At 25.9% G+C, this 17,784-nt stretch overlaps 1 protein-coding gene across 1 annotated transcript in view; it reads right to left on the bottom strand.

Annotated features, from left to right (window-relative positions):
- The window catches only part of Chd1 (chromodomain-helicase-DNA-binding protein 1), a 63,830-nt gene that overhangs the window by 11,354 nt on the left and 34,692 nt on the right, over positions 1–17,784 (bottom strand). The window contains exons 18-33 of the mRNA XM_087168113.1: positions 17,426–17,578; positions 16,461–16,532; positions 15,350–15,499; positions 15,067–15,218; positions 12,728–12,824; positions 12,547–12,639; positions 10,171–10,362; positions 8,655–8,797; positions 8,348–8,389; positions 8,075–8,211; positions 7,005–7,146; positions 3,184–3,334; positions 2,564–2,668; positions 1,410–1,553; positions 936–1,091; positions 116–250 (exon numbers count right to left, since the gene is read on the bottom strand). Coding sequence (XP_087024239.1) covers positions 116–250; positions 936–1,091; positions 1,410–1,553; positions 2,564–2,668; positions 3,184–3,334; positions 7,005–7,146; positions 8,075–8,211; positions 8,348–8,389; positions 8,655–8,797; positions 10,171–10,362; positions 12,547–12,639; positions 12,728–12,824; positions 15,067–15,218; positions 15,350–15,499; positions 16,461–16,532; positions 17,426–17,578 — 2,064 coding nt within the window. The remainder of the gene's footprint in view (positions 1–115; positions 251–935; positions 1,092–1,409; positions 1,554–2,563; positions 2,669–3,183; positions 3,335–7,004; positions 7,147–8,074; positions 8,212–8,347; positions 8,390–8,654; positions 8,798–10,170; positions 10,363–12,546; positions 12,640–12,727; positions 12,825–15,066; positions 15,219–15,349; positions 15,500–16,460; positions 16,533–17,425; positions 17,579–17,784) is intronic.

The following is a 17,784-nucleotide window of genomic DNA, read 5'->3' as shown; positions in this document are numbered from 1 at the left end:
AAAAGGAAAAACAGGTGTTAAAATTCCTGCAGTAAAAATTCTAAGTTTAATAAAATTAAAAACCAATTTAAACTGTTTTAAAATGCTAAAAAAATCTATACATATTTATACTTACAGTTTTAAATACATCATCATTAAGATTTCTTTCAGTTGCATCAATTACTTGAGGCTCAGCGTTTGCAGTATAATGCATAACAGGAGGTATTTTTTTCTTTTTCTCTTTTTTCTCTGGAGCAGGAGTAGGAGCTGCCTAAAAGCATTTAAATATAGTTACATATATTCAGATCTTAATTCAATTGAAACAACAACAAAAAAAGCTATCCTAGGCATGCATTAACAACAGACCATAAAAAATAAAACACCAGTAATTTACTACTGGTTTTAAAATAAGTTAATGAGCTTTATCCTAAAAGTTGATGCCCAGCTTGACAAGCACTTTTAGATTCTGATTTTCTTTTCACAGAAATAAATTTAGCTAACAAGAAAATGTCTAAGATTGCCATTTTGGAGGCTCACTTAATCTAAAGACAAACGTAACTTTTTCTTTAATTGAGATGGTTCAGGTTAATATATAGATCCACCAATTAAAAAAATAACAAAGACAGTTACTGTTATTGTTGAATTACGTTAGTTGGAATAGCAGAGTAAGTAAGAGTAGCATGTACATCACAAATCCTTATCTAAAATTCAGCAATTATTTTATCAAATTAAATAGCCCAATGAAAAAAGATTAAATACTTTTTAAAGATTAAATTTTTTTAAAAGGTTTTTTCAAAATTTTTAAAGAAATTTATTTTTTTAAGCTCAACTAATAAGCAATTATATTTTGAAAGTATCAGTAAAAAGCAAATTAATAATTTAAACTGGAACGTTTTAAAAATAATTGCAAATAAAATATCTAAGAAAAAAAAATATGCAAAAACTTAATAGCTTACTTTTTCTTTTGGTGGTTTTGGTTTCTCGGGTGGTTCTTTCTTTGTTTTCTTTTTCTTAGATGAAGATTCACTATCACTTAAAACTATTGATTTAATAGGAGCTGGAGATGCTGGTTCAAGCTTAACAACAGGCTTTTCAGTCTCTTTAGTAGTGGTCTGTAATATTTTAAACTACATTACTATAAGGACTTAAAAATTAACATCATCAACTGTAAGTATTATTTTTGAATATTATAAATCAAGAATGAAAGTACAAAAAAATTATTTAATTGCATAACACATAAATAATAAATTCTTAAACATAAAGAAAGAATATAAAAATCATAAATAAGTCAGTCGAAGAGTGCATATTTGTGATTTTTATATTGTTTCTACACTTTACAATCAGCACAAGAAAGAACCCTATCTTTTTTGAGTAAGTTAAGTTTTTTTATTTCAAAGCTATCTATTGTATATACACACAAAATTACTTACGGAGGAATCGGAAGCATCACTATCTGTGTTATCAATAATAGCTTTACTAATATGTTTTGTTTCAATCTTGCTTTTGCGGGGAGCCTTAACTTTGCGACCTTCTTCAGTCTTTACTTTACGACCACGTTTTGATTTTGGTATTTCCTGAAAAAATGACAATAAACATAAATTAAAAATAAATAGATCACACATACCTACTAATATTGCAGTTTGCTACGTCGCAGGTACCTATTTCATATTTTTCCACATTCTTAGTATAGTGAATAAATATAATTGAACAATTATAAGGCATGCATACAATTACAATGGATATCGCCAACTTTTAGCAAAGTAGACTTGATGGTCTACATACTATTCTTCTTATTGAAAGATATTGTTTCTTTTTTTTTCTACTTTGAATTCTGAATTTAAATTAAGACTATTCAATTAAGGCCATTTTTATTATTAAAAAGATTTAATATGTTTATAATTCATAATTATTGGAATATCTTAAAACCAAATTTACAATAAAAAAAAATCTATTTTGAAAAACAATTTGACTTTGAATGCATATACGTTTAAAAATAAAAGCATTGAATTGCACTACAAACAAGACAAGCATAAAAACGTTATTTTTTTTTAAGAAAGAAAAATTTCTGGTCATGATATCAATTCGTAAGAATATTTCTTAGACAGGGCTCCCACTCAATTTCAGAAAAAAATTCCCTGGCTTTTCTAGGTATACATTTTAATGAAAATCCATACCATATTTAATCTATACCATGCTACTTTTCATCAGAAGTTTTTCCAAGTTTTTTTTTACTATTTCTTGCTTCTTAGAGTTAAAATAAAATTAACTGACAATTCCGGGTTTTCCCTGTTCTCGCTGACCCATGGGATCACTGTAAGAGGTATTCGGGAAAAATAGATGTAGTTCAGTTAAATTAGGAACCTCTGTTCTAGATAGATCATAGATACATAGTACTTACTCTAGATAGATACATGTTACTAAACTTGAAATAATAAATTATTAGTCATTCAAATTAACAAGATGAAATAAGACTCAAGATTGCAATAAACAATTGCATATCTTGAATTGGCGGGAATGATTAATAAAATGCAAAATGACATGTTTAATTTTAACCATGCTAAATTAGTAAAATAAAAGAACTTACTTGACCAGGCGACACAAGAGTCATTTTCTTCAAAATTTTTAATAAGTAATCTACACGAGTCTGTAAATTTTTAGCTTGAGGCTTTTGTTCTCCATCAGGTAAAATCTAGAAAAATATTAAAAATTTTCAAGTCTAGTATTTAAGATAAAAGGAAAATTCACCTTATTATGCCTTTCAAGAATCATAACTAAGTGTTAAAAATAAATATAAAATATTTCATTAGGAAAATTTAAAAGGCCAGCTACATGAAGAACTTACTTCAGTGTCGAAACAAAAAAATTAATGAAGGAAACACAAGTTTAAAAAAGATAATCCAAAAAGTAGAAGAAAAAAAAGATAAGAATTGATTGAGGTAAAAGTTGGTTCTAGCTTTTTCCCACTCATCAATTCTTCTTTGTAACATGTTTGTTATTTTCTTCCTGCATTTTTATGTATCTCTTTTTTTTGGGTTTTGCCACTGAAGAAAGCTCTTCATTATAAAGCCAAAACTATAAGTTTCTTTATGTGGAAGTATTAGAACTCTTTTCAATTCATTTAGCATTATTCTCAAAAAATCAAAATAGTGACTAGAAAGAAGTTAATAGCCTTTCCTATGTTTTAGAAGAGTTATTTTCACTCACCTTTTCTCCTAGATCAAGATTAGGATCCATTTTGATAGATTCCCAACTTCCCATGCCATGCTCATAGACACCTCTCAAAAGTCGAGAATCCTCTTCTGGTCCCCAAGGAACATCAAAATGTGCATCTTTAACATGCTCTCGCAATACCCAGCTAATAAGTAAAAAAAATAATCAATTTCATCTTATATTTTATGAAGCTTTATTAATTTCTAAACATGAACTTTAACTCTTTAATAATTGATTTTGATATTTTTAATACACAATCATGTAATGCACTTGCCTATTATTTTTCTGTTATTTTTTTCAAAAGCAAAATTATAGCTCTAAAATACAAGTTGAATTTTCAATAAAAGAATTAATTAGTAAAAATGTCTTACATAATATGATTCAGACTAATAATTTTGATCACATTGTATCTTTTTGCCATATTCAGGGCTTCAAGTGGCAAAAGATGGTTTTGGAGCATCTTTGGAGCAACAAAAAAGCAATTTTGGAGCAGCAAAACAAAGATTTGGAGCATAGTTAATAAATAGAATTAAAACAAGAATTTTAAATTTCGTTCATTAATAACCTATCTAATTTTTTACACTTTTTTGAAGGTCCCTGCATTAAAAAATTAAGTTTCTTTTTGGTACCTTCCAATGCTGTCTAATATTCTGCTATCCTCGACTTAGCCTCAGATAAGAGGATCTGTCCGCTTTCTATAATTGATATGTCTTTATTATTTTAACTATCTTTAATATTTTTTTCAGCTACGGCTAAGAGATCCTGAGAAGCCTTCAATTTTTTTTACAAATCAATTTCAGCAGCTTTCAATCTGCTTTCCTCAGTCTCAGTGTTTTTCGCTTTTTTCTTTCTTTTTTCTCAACCTCTAATCGAGCAGATTAATTTTTAAATGCTACCACTTTAATCATATCTTTGTCAACTTTAAAGTTATTTAAATCCCTATTTTGTTGATATATGACACAACTTCTCTCAAACCATTCACACTATGCAAATTTAAACTTGCCTTATTGTCAAGTAGCTTTTTGTTCACCCTTAAACCTCTTTCAATATTGGCATTCCCATGTGGTACGCACAAAAGAGCTATGTTATAAGAGGATATTTGATAATTCCCAAAATTATCTTTCTTCACAAAATAGTTTTTCCAAAACACATCAATCTGTGCATATTCATTTGAATCAGAAGAATAACTTTCTGGTTCCCCATGTAACCTTGTCCCTTCATCTAGTAACAAAGATGCCTCTCCAGGCTTTATAATGGATGGGGTTACTGTTGTTAGATATCTTATTGACTTAATAGAAGTTTCTTCCATTCTCATTACAGGATGCAACACTTTAAGATGGTACAGTAATCTATTTTTAAAAGGCAATACTTTTAATAGATTTTTTTGCACATGCCAAGTAAAAAGACCTTGCACCTAAATACATAATTTTTTTTTTTCTGAAGAAGATGAGGATGTCATCACCTTTGTGGTATCTAGTCCAACATCTATCAAATTTTAATTTTGCCAAATTTCTGCTTTTTCTACATTCAATGATTTTAAGTCCTTTCCTGACAAACATGAAAAGCAGAACTCTTCAAAAAACGCCCTAACAATGCTTTAACTAGGAACACCATTTCATCATACGGCAAGTGAATCAATAGTGTTTCAGTTTTTAATCTCAATTGATATATTTTTTTTAAGAAATATTTCTTTAAAAAAAAAGAGCTTTTGGCAAAAGAAATTTAAATAAATTCAATACTGAATGGCTCATACTATTTTTTAAATTAATAATTACTTTCCTTAATTCTGTAAAAGGTAATTCAAAACTGTAATTAATTTAACTATTATTTAAGGTCATCGAGTGTAATTTTCTTAAAATTTAAATAAATGTAATTTGTAATAGTATATTCAACAAAACATTAACAAGATTAATATTGATCATACCAAATTTATAAAAATATGTAAAGAATTAAGCAAATTAAGAAAACTTTAATAAATTTATATTACAAATGTAAATTAGTCAATGGCCCCTAATAATTTTTATTAAAATTGGTTACTTATAAAGTATTTCATTAATGAAATGATTAAAAAAAATTAAATAATTTTTAAATGCAAATACAATGAGTATTGAAGCTAAAAAAAATTTGTCAGAAGTAAATTATTATATTGTCTCTACACTTATAATATTTAACAAATCTGTGACAATTAAAATTTTTTATATCAATTGCTGTAAATCAAATCATTAAAAGATGAACTGAAGTATTTTTGAATGAAAAATCTTAAAAACATAAGATTTTTTGCTGCATTTAAAATATTGAAACCCCCTCTCTTCATACTTATTTAAAATTTTGCCTCTAAATATTATTAAGTTATTTCCTAAAACAAAATAAGAGCACTGAAAATTTTGAAGGTAATAACACAATAATAAAATGCAATAAGTAAAAAAAAATATTAGTAAAAAAAAGTAATAAAGTAAAATAATTGTTTAAAAACAATATGCAATTAGTGGATGGTCCCACAGATAAAAAATTTACGTTATGAAACTCAATTAATTCTTATCTTTATTAAATGAAATGAATAAAAGGGAGATGGAAAGTTTAAAGTTATGAAGCTTTGTGATTCTTGACTGTTCTGAGGATCAACATGAAAATATGTACTTAGTGGATGGTCCCCTAGTTAATTCAAAGACCATGGTACTAATCTATAAATAGAATAGCGCAAGAAGGCCATTACCTTGCCATTGACGAAGACGATGGCACTTCAATAACGATGAAATCAACAAGAGAAAAAAAAATTTCTTATGCTATTAAAATTTGGCAATGTTTAGTTGGTCCCCGAAAATTGTTTGGCGCAGATTCGGCGCAAATTTAACATAAAATGCCGTTTCTGCGCAGTAATGCGCAAATATACCGATTTGGCGCAAAATGCGCAATGTGCGCAGCACTTGAAGCCCTGCATATTGCAAGTTAGCTAATTTTTAATTTTACTGTTATAGGTATTCTTGTTAATTTTTCATATTGTTCTGACAAGTGGAATCATAGATGCAAAATAGTAGCTTTTAATAGTCTAAAACACTAAAAGTAATAAATTGAATAGTATCCTCAAAGTGCTGATACTAAATGGAACGTGAAAATTAAAATGCTATAATAAGTGCTCAAAGTGTTATACTAAACATAGGAAGTAAATAGTAGTGGCAAAATCTTGACTGTATAAAAAATGTTTAAATAAACTTTTTAATGAGTTTTGAGGCTTTTAGCTCTAACATAAAAAATCTTATTCCATTTTGAAATAATTTATCAAACATGCATTTAAATACTTTTTGAGGAGGGAGGAAGTGTTAAACAACCATAACACATCATTACCAAGTATCACACATCAAATCTGTTTTTGCAGATTTATTATAATAAGTAAATTTTAATTGATGCCACTCAAAATCTATTAACATGCATGAGCACACATAAATTTAGAGCAATGAGGTTTTTAAATAAACAAAGCAATCAATTCAAAAATAAAATAAGCAAATTTTAACCACAAATTTAAAAGAAAAAAAACATTTTTTTTTCAGCTGAAACCACTTTGTTGAAAATAGTAATCATTTTGCTTTTTAAAAAAATAGAAAACCGTAGTATAGGGAAGATGAAAATAGTAGCCTGTGGCAGCTTTGTAATAACCATATTTTATGAATGCAAAAACATACAAAAATATATATGAAAAATTAAGTATTTTAAAAGATTGTGTAACAATATTTCTACCGATGTATAACAAACCACTCTGAATTATAAATTAAATAATTTAAATTAACAAAATAAAGTAAAGATAATTATGAAAAAAATACCTTTTCCTTTCCTTCGGATCTGATGGCAATATGATGTCCAAAGGTTCCAACTCACTCTCAACTGTAGCAAGAGTCTTAGCATTGACATTAACACCGCCAACTTTAAATGATGGACCCTTTTCTCTTCCTCTTTTTTTCACAGCTTAAAAAGTGATAAAAGAGAAATTATAAAAACAGAATTATAATAACTTTTCACATATAGTTATATATTTTTGTGTACAAGACAAAAATTTGAGAACTCTTTATATACATTTTGGAAAGGAAAAAGAGAAAGGTATTAGAACATAGACCGAAAATAAGAATGTAATAATAATATCAATAAATGATCAATATGACTTATCAAAACATATATTCAGTAGTTGAAAAAATTTAAACTATAATCATAAATTGTTACTATTTTTTTTCCATACTGTTCATTCATTTTGTTTTCATGGCACAAGTCTTACACAATATCAGCAACAAGACTCTTGAATAAGTTTATAAACGTAGCACTAAAACAAATTATTTTCCTTTCTGCTTGGATATTGTTTTTAACTTTTGAGTTAATTTTGGAAGAACAAAGTGAACCCACATCTTTTGGAAATCTTGGTAATTAGAGTAAATAGAGTTAACAAAAAAAAAAAAAAAAAAAAAAAAAGAATTCTATGAAGAGAATGAAGTATCCTTAATTTTTTTTCAGCAAGTCATCATATGCTATCATGTTGATTCAATTTCTTATTCTCAAAATAATATATTTAACATTATAAGAAGCAAAATATTCAACATATAATATTATATTTTCCTACACAATCTTTAAAACCTTTTACATAAATGCAAAAAAATTTATTTGAAAATTGGGTATTAAATTAGATATGCATAGATATGTTAAATATGCATAAATTAAAATATAAATATTCAGTTATAATTTAATAACATTCAATTGTCTATGGTTAATTATTGCATATTTTTTTTATTTATAGGAATGGGCTATATTTCTAGTATTATATTGACAACATACATACATAACACAAAAGATTTTTAAATATATGTTTAAACACTGTACTTAAATTAAAACAGTAAAAAATATGTACCTGGTTCTTCTTCGTCCTTCTTATCCACAAATTCCTTCATGGCCTTATCACAACCATTTTTAATTAAGTCTGCTAATTTTTTCAATTCATTGAATGGTTTTTCTTGTAATTCTGCATCCATGGCAATAGCCTCTAATCTGAAATTTAAAAACAAGATTTAGTTTATGTAAAACGGACAATTTTTTTAACAATTAATAATAATTTAAAAATATTATAAAACATTGCATTATAATATTAAAGATACTTTGAGTTCAATAATAATTTTATTGATACCTTTTGAGAGGACAAGGAAATTTCTTGTAACTTTTCAAAAACCTGCAAATAAATTAATTACAGATTATTTATAAAACAATAAAGATGAACAGTCAATGAAAAAATGATCATAACACACTAAGCCTTATATATTTCTGACTTATTTAAATGATACACTATTCAATAGGCATGCAGCAATAAGAGCATTCTGTAAATTTAAAATGGCATCAAAATATAAGGTGCCTAAGCTAGTTGAAACAGCCTGTCAATTTGAAGTAGTAACTAAAACCAAGTATTAAAAAAAACAATAATATATAGAGAGTCAAACCTTCTAATTTCAACATCAGTAAAGTCCTTGATAGCATCATTTTTAACTATTCTTGGCCGACCTCTTTTCTTGGGTCGATCCTCATCTGAATCATCATTATCTGACCCAGCGCTGGCTGACTCACTATCTGAATTTTTGGTTTCCTATGAAATGGTTATCCAAATTAATTTTAAGCATTAAAAGAAGGAACTGAAAGAAAATTGAGACGGAAACAATAACATTGATAACTGTAGCATCTCCAAGTGAGTATCTGATTTAAAGAACATTATTACCAAAAAATACCACAAAGAACAATTTGTTTCTCTGTTTGATGCCTTACTTGCATTAATTAAAAATTGTATAAATTGAACACAAAGAATTACAATGTGGCTGTGCTTGTTAATTGTAAGAATGAAGGGGCCAAGAAAATTACCTCATTAAATCAGAATGTTTTATGACAACGATAGCAAAATTATGAAAAATAAAAGTCATAGCTCACAAAAATAAATCAAAAAATGCTAAAAAATTAGTTATTTTTTATTGTTTATTACTTACATGAAAGGGGTTAATGCATGAGCTTTGTTTATTATTTAACTGTGCGTGTTTTTTCTGCAAAATCAGAAACAATTTGGTGGCTCACTGAAGACAAAAATAGCACCATGTTGAATACAAAAATATATCACTAAATTCTCCTTAACATCTGAAACCCTTTTAAATATTTGTTATCATATTTCTGTTCAAATGTCTATTTTTAAGAGCATTGAAACTGTAGAGTTATTCAAAGTGTCATAATTCTCATTCTTTGCAGTAAAAAATTCATATATTGATAAAATATTGATCAGATTTCTTTTTAAAAACTTTCTCACTGAACCTATTTTGATTATTTGAAGACAAGGCTAAATTAGAATTAGCTAAAATGTTTATAAATTAACAATGCCATGCTAAATATTTTACTATATTCACAGCATTAGTAACTTTTTAGTTTTTAAATATATTTACCCACAATGCTTTTTAAAAGGGGAAAAAAATTATTTTACAAATGAATTTTAACAGTTAATATAAAATAAAAAACACCTAATACTTATTGCCAGCATATTTTTATCATTTGCTTTAAAAAATGGTAGTCAATATACATTAAAAATTTATATAAGGAAGTATAAAAATTTCTCATTTTTAGGATTTTGACTTTTATAATTTATTTAAATTAGCATTTAGTATTTAAATTAGCATTTTAGTATTTAAAGATTGTAGCTATTATTAGAAATACCTCTCCTAAAATCAATTTCAGTTAGTAAATATGCAATGCCCTGTTCTATTAGTTGCTTGACAATAATATCAGTGATATTACTGTAATGGAAAATTTTGTAAGCACTAATAGACATTCAAGTACTTTAACAATTATTATTATTACAAAAAAAGATGTAATAAAAATAAAGTATAAAATTACAAATCACTGTTTTATAAATAAATGAAGACAAATTCAATAATATATTTATAAATTGTTTTGCGTTAAGATAGTATTAACACATTTTCTAACCTTTTTAACAGATTTTCGACTCCTGGGAGGCAAGTAAAGCTCTAATTCTTCTCTTTCTCGCTCCTCGTCTTCTATCTGTTTTCTCTCTTTTTCAGGTATAATATCATCCCAATCTTTTTCATTTGATTGTTCTTTTGAATCACCAGAACTTTGCATGCTCACTTCTTCTTCATTAAAGTTAAAACTAGCCACCTAATGATTAAATTGAGAATGAACATTGATAAGTAACAAAAGCTAGATTAACAAATATTTATATTAAATAAATTCAAGGTATTATAAAGAAGCACAGCAAATTTTGGAGCGACTAAATAAATAATGAACTTTAAAAAAATTAAAACATAATATTAAACTGAGTATAAATTATATATGATCCATCTGAGGATTAATATTAAATTTTCAGTTTCCATATTCTTCATAAGTTTACTATCTTTCATTGTAATTATTTAGGATGCATTAAATTACAAACTTTTGGATATGTCAGATTTTATTTTAGAAATCGGCTTTGTTAAATGGAAAGAAAAAAAAACACATTGAAGTAAATGTTTCATTGGCTAATAAGCAGGGCCTCTACTGAAGTAAACATTCAAAAATAATTGCTTTAGTTGCCCCCAAGCTTAAAAATAGTAGTCTAAATAGTAACCTTAGAAAGAAATACTAGTATATTTAATAAAATCATCTGGCAGTGAAGTAGCACATAAGGTAAAAGAAAAATCTTGAAGAAAAAAAAATTAGAGATAACACAGAGTGGTTCGTAAAAACCACCCTTTATTTTTTTGTTCTCTAGAATTCTTATCATAAGTGAAAAAATAAAGAAATACGCTTTGAGTGAAAACTACTATTTAATTGCCTAAAGAACAAACATGATTTGAAATCAGGCAAATCACAGTGCAGAATGTGGATGTAATCATAAAAATAAAACTAATGTAATTGCGCAAGGAAACAGAGAGGAGTTGGATGCTGATTATTATAAACACCTTAAGTTTCAGCCTCCAATTAAACTTATATTGATTTTAATACATCAGTTTTATCCATTGTAATTTGATAGATTTCAACAGTACTTTAGCTTACTCCCGTACTAAATTGTGACTCCTCCCAAGTGTATACTTTCTTTTTCCGTTTTTCATGTGATCTGTATCATGTGTTAAAATAGTATAGATATATTTAAAATTATCGCCTTTTAATAAACAAATAATAGACACAGTTGCCTTCTTTTAGTTTTAATAACAAATAATTGCATTTCAGGAGTAATTGTAACTGGTCAATCATAAGAGAAGAAGGACGTAGATGCCATAATAATACCAATATTATGTTGGGAAATAAATAGAAAAGAAAAAATATATCATGCGCTTTATGAATGTTAATAATTTTAACAAACATATTTCAGGGGTGACTGTGACACAAAGTGAAAAACTCTGAAAATTTTATTTGCAAAAAATCAATTTATAAAGTTCATATTTAACATAATTTTTTGATTTTTTATAATTAAATTAATTACTAATGCAAAATATATCACACCTTTAGAGTAACGAATTAAAGAAAAAACTTACTTCTTACAAGAATCGCAAAATTAGATTTTGCACAGTTGCATAGTTTTTATGCATAGTTTTTAGCAATGCATAGTTTTTAAATCACATATAAAAATTCAAAAATCGTTGTTTGATATTACAAATTCTTATTGCTGATTCTTGTCAAAAAAGAACCCTTAATGCATTCTAACTAACTCAATTAATAGCAGCACACACAATTTAAATAAATAAAAATCATTAACTTTTCCATTAAAAGTAAATGCCAAGCTTTTATAAGATATTATACATAAACTTGAAAAAATGCATTATTTTTTTAAATTTTGTTTTTAATATAATTAAATGATTATATTATTCACATTTAATCACATTAAGGAACAAAATTTTAAAAATTGAGCACTGTTATTTTTTTTCTTCAAAAATCTCAGTGTCTATAAGTGTCACTATTTATCAAATCATCTTTTTGGAAATTTACTCACTAATTCTAAATTAACTACTTTAATATGGTGATATCAATGTATCAATATTTATTACATTAATGAGTTTGAATACAAAAATTTGTAAATTAAGTTTAAAAAATTAACAAATCTTGCTCACATCCTTTTTCATGCTTTATGGAAAGAAAAAAAACCTTCTCTCTTGAAAAATTAGTAAAAACACTAATATGTGTCTAAATTGTAAAAAAATTCTGAAATACTCCCAAAATACTGAAAAGGTAACAAAATTAAAATAATCGCACAAATTTTAAGCACTGTTTATTTGTTATAATATCTTTTTAGAATCACAAATTATCTAGTACTTTAATAACAGTAGTTTGAAAAATGCAATATTTTGAAGTTTTATAAAAGAATACCTTAAATGCTGATAAAAGCTCTTCTCCAACAGACATGGGTTGATCTTGATCATCCCTATATTCTGCTCTACTTAGAATTTCATCAATGTCCACCTATCATATAAAAATATATGTTTTATACACCACCTTCAAATTGGACAATTTAGACATGGAAAAAAATCTTATTGCTAGACAAACTCACCTGAGGTTCTTCATCTCCATCATCGGTTTCTTTAAATAATTCTTCTGCACCAAACTTTAAAATTGCTGATAATTCCTCTTTGTTAAAAGGTGTTGCACTGTAAAATTAAAAGACACAAAATGTATTAAGATAAACATGTAAATATAAAAAAATTGCACTGCTACTATTGCTTATTTCTTTAATAATGAAAACAAATAAAACACTTAATCAAATTACATTTACAGTCGGTGTCTACAGGGTTATCAACTAATATTTTGAATTAAATTATTTTGTGTTATTTATATCACCTGTGATTTTGGTTTCTTAGTTAAACGTTAAAATAAACAATATATGTTACACTGTTATAATTTTGTAAGACAAAGATAATGGTGTTGTTCCTTTAATACAGACATTAAATATATATTTTTTAGACAAAAAATTTAAATTTGTTAACTAAAATTGAGTATCAAACAATCTTTAGCAAACAGTACAATCACTGGATGTAGCTAAAATCCATGACTATTACGTATATGACCATTAATACCATTTGGATACTGTATTATTTACAATCTAGGTGAGTATTGAAAAAAAAACAACTTATTTTTGCTTAAAGTCAGCTAAATATTACGTTTTTTAATCACTACTCTGAAAAACTTTGTCCTGTATTGTACACAGGGTTGGGTTTTTGACGTCAAAAAGTGGTTTTTGACATGACAAGGGTATAATACTGGTTTAAACCGTCAAAAATGTCAAAAACTGAAGTTTGCCAAGAAAATATATAAACTTCAAAACTACCAACAGTTGCCATGCATTATATTGAAATTTAATTATACTATAGGTAATCAGCAGGTTTTAAAATATTTTTTAATTAAAATTTAGGTAAAATAACAGATTTAAAATCTCAGAAATTTATATTCAAATGCATGTGCAGAAAAATTTTGCACAAAAATTGTTTAAATATTTATATTTAAAAAATTTTTCTTTTTTCTTTTTGATACTTAAGAAAATTAAAAGTTTATTACTATGCATTTTTGACATATAAGGAACATATAACTAATATTTATAAGGAACTTACAAGTTATGTTGTATAAATACAAACTTGATATAAGATACAAGTGTATAAAAAAATTTTTTTAATGTTATACCGAATATCTTTATTATCCAGTATGTTAATTTGAATTTAAAAGTAGTTATATTTATGAATAATGATAAATATAATTCATATTGTTTATTATATTTATTTATAATTATTACACTTATCATTTTAAAACAATTTTTATCTCTTAATTTTTTTTTCTCCACTTGTATTAAGAATACAAATAATGCATATCTTGAAAGCAGGAAGTAATTATTCAACAGCTGAATATTTAGATATTCAACAAAACTATATCGTATTCAGCAAAATGAAATTCACAAGTATTTGGATAAACTATATTTTCAGCATAGTAAATGAATAGGCTGAATATACTGTAAATCGACACTAACTACTCTGTGTATTTAACAGAAAGCACTTAAATTTGTATTGTCTTATGTTAAAAAGATTATTAAGAAGATTTAAAAGAATATTAAAAAGATTTTTCTTTAAAAGAAGATGTCTAATGTACAAAACTGCTAATGTTTATCTTTAAAAATGTCTAATTTTTAGTATAATCTATACTATACACTAAATTTGGTTATAAATAAATTTCTTAATAATATCACTGCAGATTTTCAATAACACATGAAAATGAATACATAATATTACAAAAGATGTGAGTTTTCAAAAGTACAAGATTTTGGTTACTATTCAAAATATAAGTGTTTCTTCAAAATTTTAAATTTATTTTTTCTAGAACATATTTAGAAACACTATCCTTTAAAAAATATATTAATTTTATGTATTAATTAAATTTCACATATGAATATAGGTTTTTGACATTTTCGACATTTTTGACAGTGAGGTTTTTGACGTGACGGTTTAAACTGTCAAAAACTGTCACATGTCAAAAACCTGCCAACCCTGATTGTACAATCATTAACTTTTCTTTATTCAAAGAAATAATAATTTGTTAAAAAAAAATTTAGAACAAAATATTTGAATAACAAAAATAAATTTTTCTATTCAGTTGCAATTATTGGTATATAACATTTAGATTTTAAATAAAATGAAAGCTAAGTGCTTTATTCATATTTTAAAAATGAAAAGAATATATTTTAAATGATTTTGAAATAACACCATAAATAAAGCAATAAAATTATTCTTTATTCCTAAAAAGAAATCAATGAATAAATATTTAAATTCAGCTAATCCTGTGCCGCCCTAGAAAATTTTAACTGATTAAGACTAATTAATAATTTTTAAAAGTTTAAACATATTATACCTATTTCCAGGTGCTTTATTAGGTTGCATAACTGTGCGACCAGTTGTGTCCATTCTTTGAATTACTAAATGATCTAAAACCATTTTTCGCTTAGCCCTTTCGATGATATCCTCTTCAACACTAGTTTTAGTTACTAAACGGTAAATATTAACCTAAAAATAAAAATAAATTACTCACTTTCTAAATGATTAAATATTTTTACAAATAAAACATTTTGAATACATTAAAAAACAAACAAAAGAAATACTAATTGTGAAGCATCATAAATATATAAGTATATTACTTGGTTTTTCTGACCAATCCTATGAGCTCTAGCTTGTGCTTGTAAGTCATTTTGTGGATTCCAATCAGAATCAAATATTATAACAGTATCAGCTGTTGCAAGATTAATACCAAGCCCACCTGCTCTAGTTGACAACAGAAAGCAGAAGTCCTAAAAATATATAAAATAGTAGTATAAATACAAGGCAGAGAAAAAAGTAATTTATGTTAAAAAGAGGACAATGCATAACAATATAAAATGTGAAACAAATCTTCCCACTTTTTGTCAAAGGAAAGTAGGAATGATTTGGAGCTCTTTCTCTATACTAAGATATAATTTGGCAAATCAGTAAATCTGCCTGAATCATTACAAGATTAAATGGGAGTTCATAATATAGTTATTTCTTGAAATAAATATTTTTTTTTTTTTTTTAAATTTTACATAGAAACCTTTTCTAATTATATCTGTCTGTTAATTCTCATCTCGCAAAGTATTCTAAAATATATACACAAAAATTATATTAAGTTAATAGTTACAGATAAATAAAAATTTAATTTTATATTTACTTGTTGTTGTTGTTTCTAATCCCCAAGAGGTCCATCCCAATTAAACCAATTCCATAAGTCCAAAAATATATTTACTTTTTTTAATAAAAGCAATGTGTGTTTTCAGAATACAATGTTTTTTTTAAATAACAAATTCTTTCAGGTACTTTTAAACCAAAACCTAACATTTCATGGAGTTATTACCCCTTTAATACAAAAACAAAACGAAGAAAAATGTAACTTAAATGCATAAAATATTTGATTAAAATAACTTTAAATAAACCGTATCAATAAAAAAGAATAAGTCAAATGCACACATTTCAATTGAAGTGATAAAAAGTTTTCTTAATTAGGAAAGTAATAATTCTTAATTAGGAAATAAAAATAACATTTCAAGTTGTATAACATAAACATACTTCGATTATTTCTATGAACACATGAAATACTAATTATTGAACATATAAATAAGAAAATATGAAATTATAAGAAATATACATGGAAATACACCATGCATACAAACTTAGCCGAATAAAAATAGAAATTTAAATTAAGTTTTATCCCCTGTATAAGTTTTAAAAGAAACATACCTGTGATCCTTCAGCATTAAAATGATCAAGCGCTTGTTTTCGAGTTTCTCCTTTTATTGATCCATCCAAGCGCTAAATGTTATATTTTTAAAACATTAGTCACATAGTTATTGTAAGAAAATAACAAAATGAAAAATACTGCATGGTTTAAGATAATGGCAAGAAGCAAAGAAACATTTAAATTCAAAACAAAAAATCTCAATGCCCCGATCAGATATATGTCTCATTTTAAGTTTAGTTACACGATTTTCACTTTTCCAATTTAAATTGGTTTTTATGATAAGGAAAGGATTTTAAATACACAGGAAGTATCAAAAATAAAATTTTATGTATATCTTTCCAAATAAGTATAGTTTTGTAGTAAAAGTAAGTACATATTCACAGACACAGCACAAAGTATAATTCTACCCAATTAAACTCTACACATATATAATTCGATCTTTTTTAACTACACTTTAAATAATAATACTTTAATTTGCATAAACTAAAGTTTGCTTGACATGTAAACCTAGGTTTAAAAATTATTTGAAATACTAAAAAGAACAAAATTTCCAGACAGAAAAACTTATGATGAAGGGGTTTCACTCTAAATCTCTCCGAGATAAAAAGGTAAGAAGTATCCATTTCTCCCTTTTTATTAAATAAAAGAGTTTTTACTGTGTATACATAACAGTTTAATAATAGTAAGCAGTTATATGACAAGAGAAAAAAAGGGTAAATGCCTGCTATATTTATCAATAACTGTTGAGTGATTATTTAATTATAATATAGAAAAATAACAATTTGGAAAATGCACATAAAATTTTAGTTTCATGTTTACCTTTAATTACCGAATTTCATTTTAAAAATAGTATAAAACTCACACAAAAATACACTAAGAAATCAAAACTTTCTGCTTTTGACAAAAATAAAATAAGAATATAAATTAATCAACAAATGCAAGTTTTTTTTAAATGATTATTTACCTGATATGAAAAATGACGTAGCTGCATGTAATCACTTAAAATGTCTAACATTCGGACCATCTGAGAAAATATGAGCACTCTATGGCCAGTTTCTTTTAGACGGCACAAGAGTTTGTCTAATAGCACTAACTTTCCACTGCAACGAATTAAGTGCTAAAATAGAAAAAACATTTTTAAATAATAAATTCCTAAAACATTAACACATAATTCAATACTACATTATTCAATCTATTATTACAATCTCTTCAATTTCAGTGATGATTTTACAAACAAGGTGGAAATAAAAGTGCCTCGTATAAATTTAGCATTTTTCCTTATATTCACTCTAAAGACTTTCTAAAGAAGCAAATTTGACTTCC

The sequence above is a fragment of the Parasteatoda tepidariorum genome, chromosome 7, assembly GCF_982258835.1.
Source record: "Parasteatoda tepidariorum strain Cologne lab strain chromosome 7, Ptep-v5.0, whole genome shotgun sequence".
Lineage (NCBI taxonomy): Eukaryota > Metazoa > Arthropoda > Arachnida > Araneae > Theridiidae > Parasteatoda > Parasteatoda tepidariorum.
This window is presented reverse-complemented; position numbering and strand designations above follow the sequence as displayed.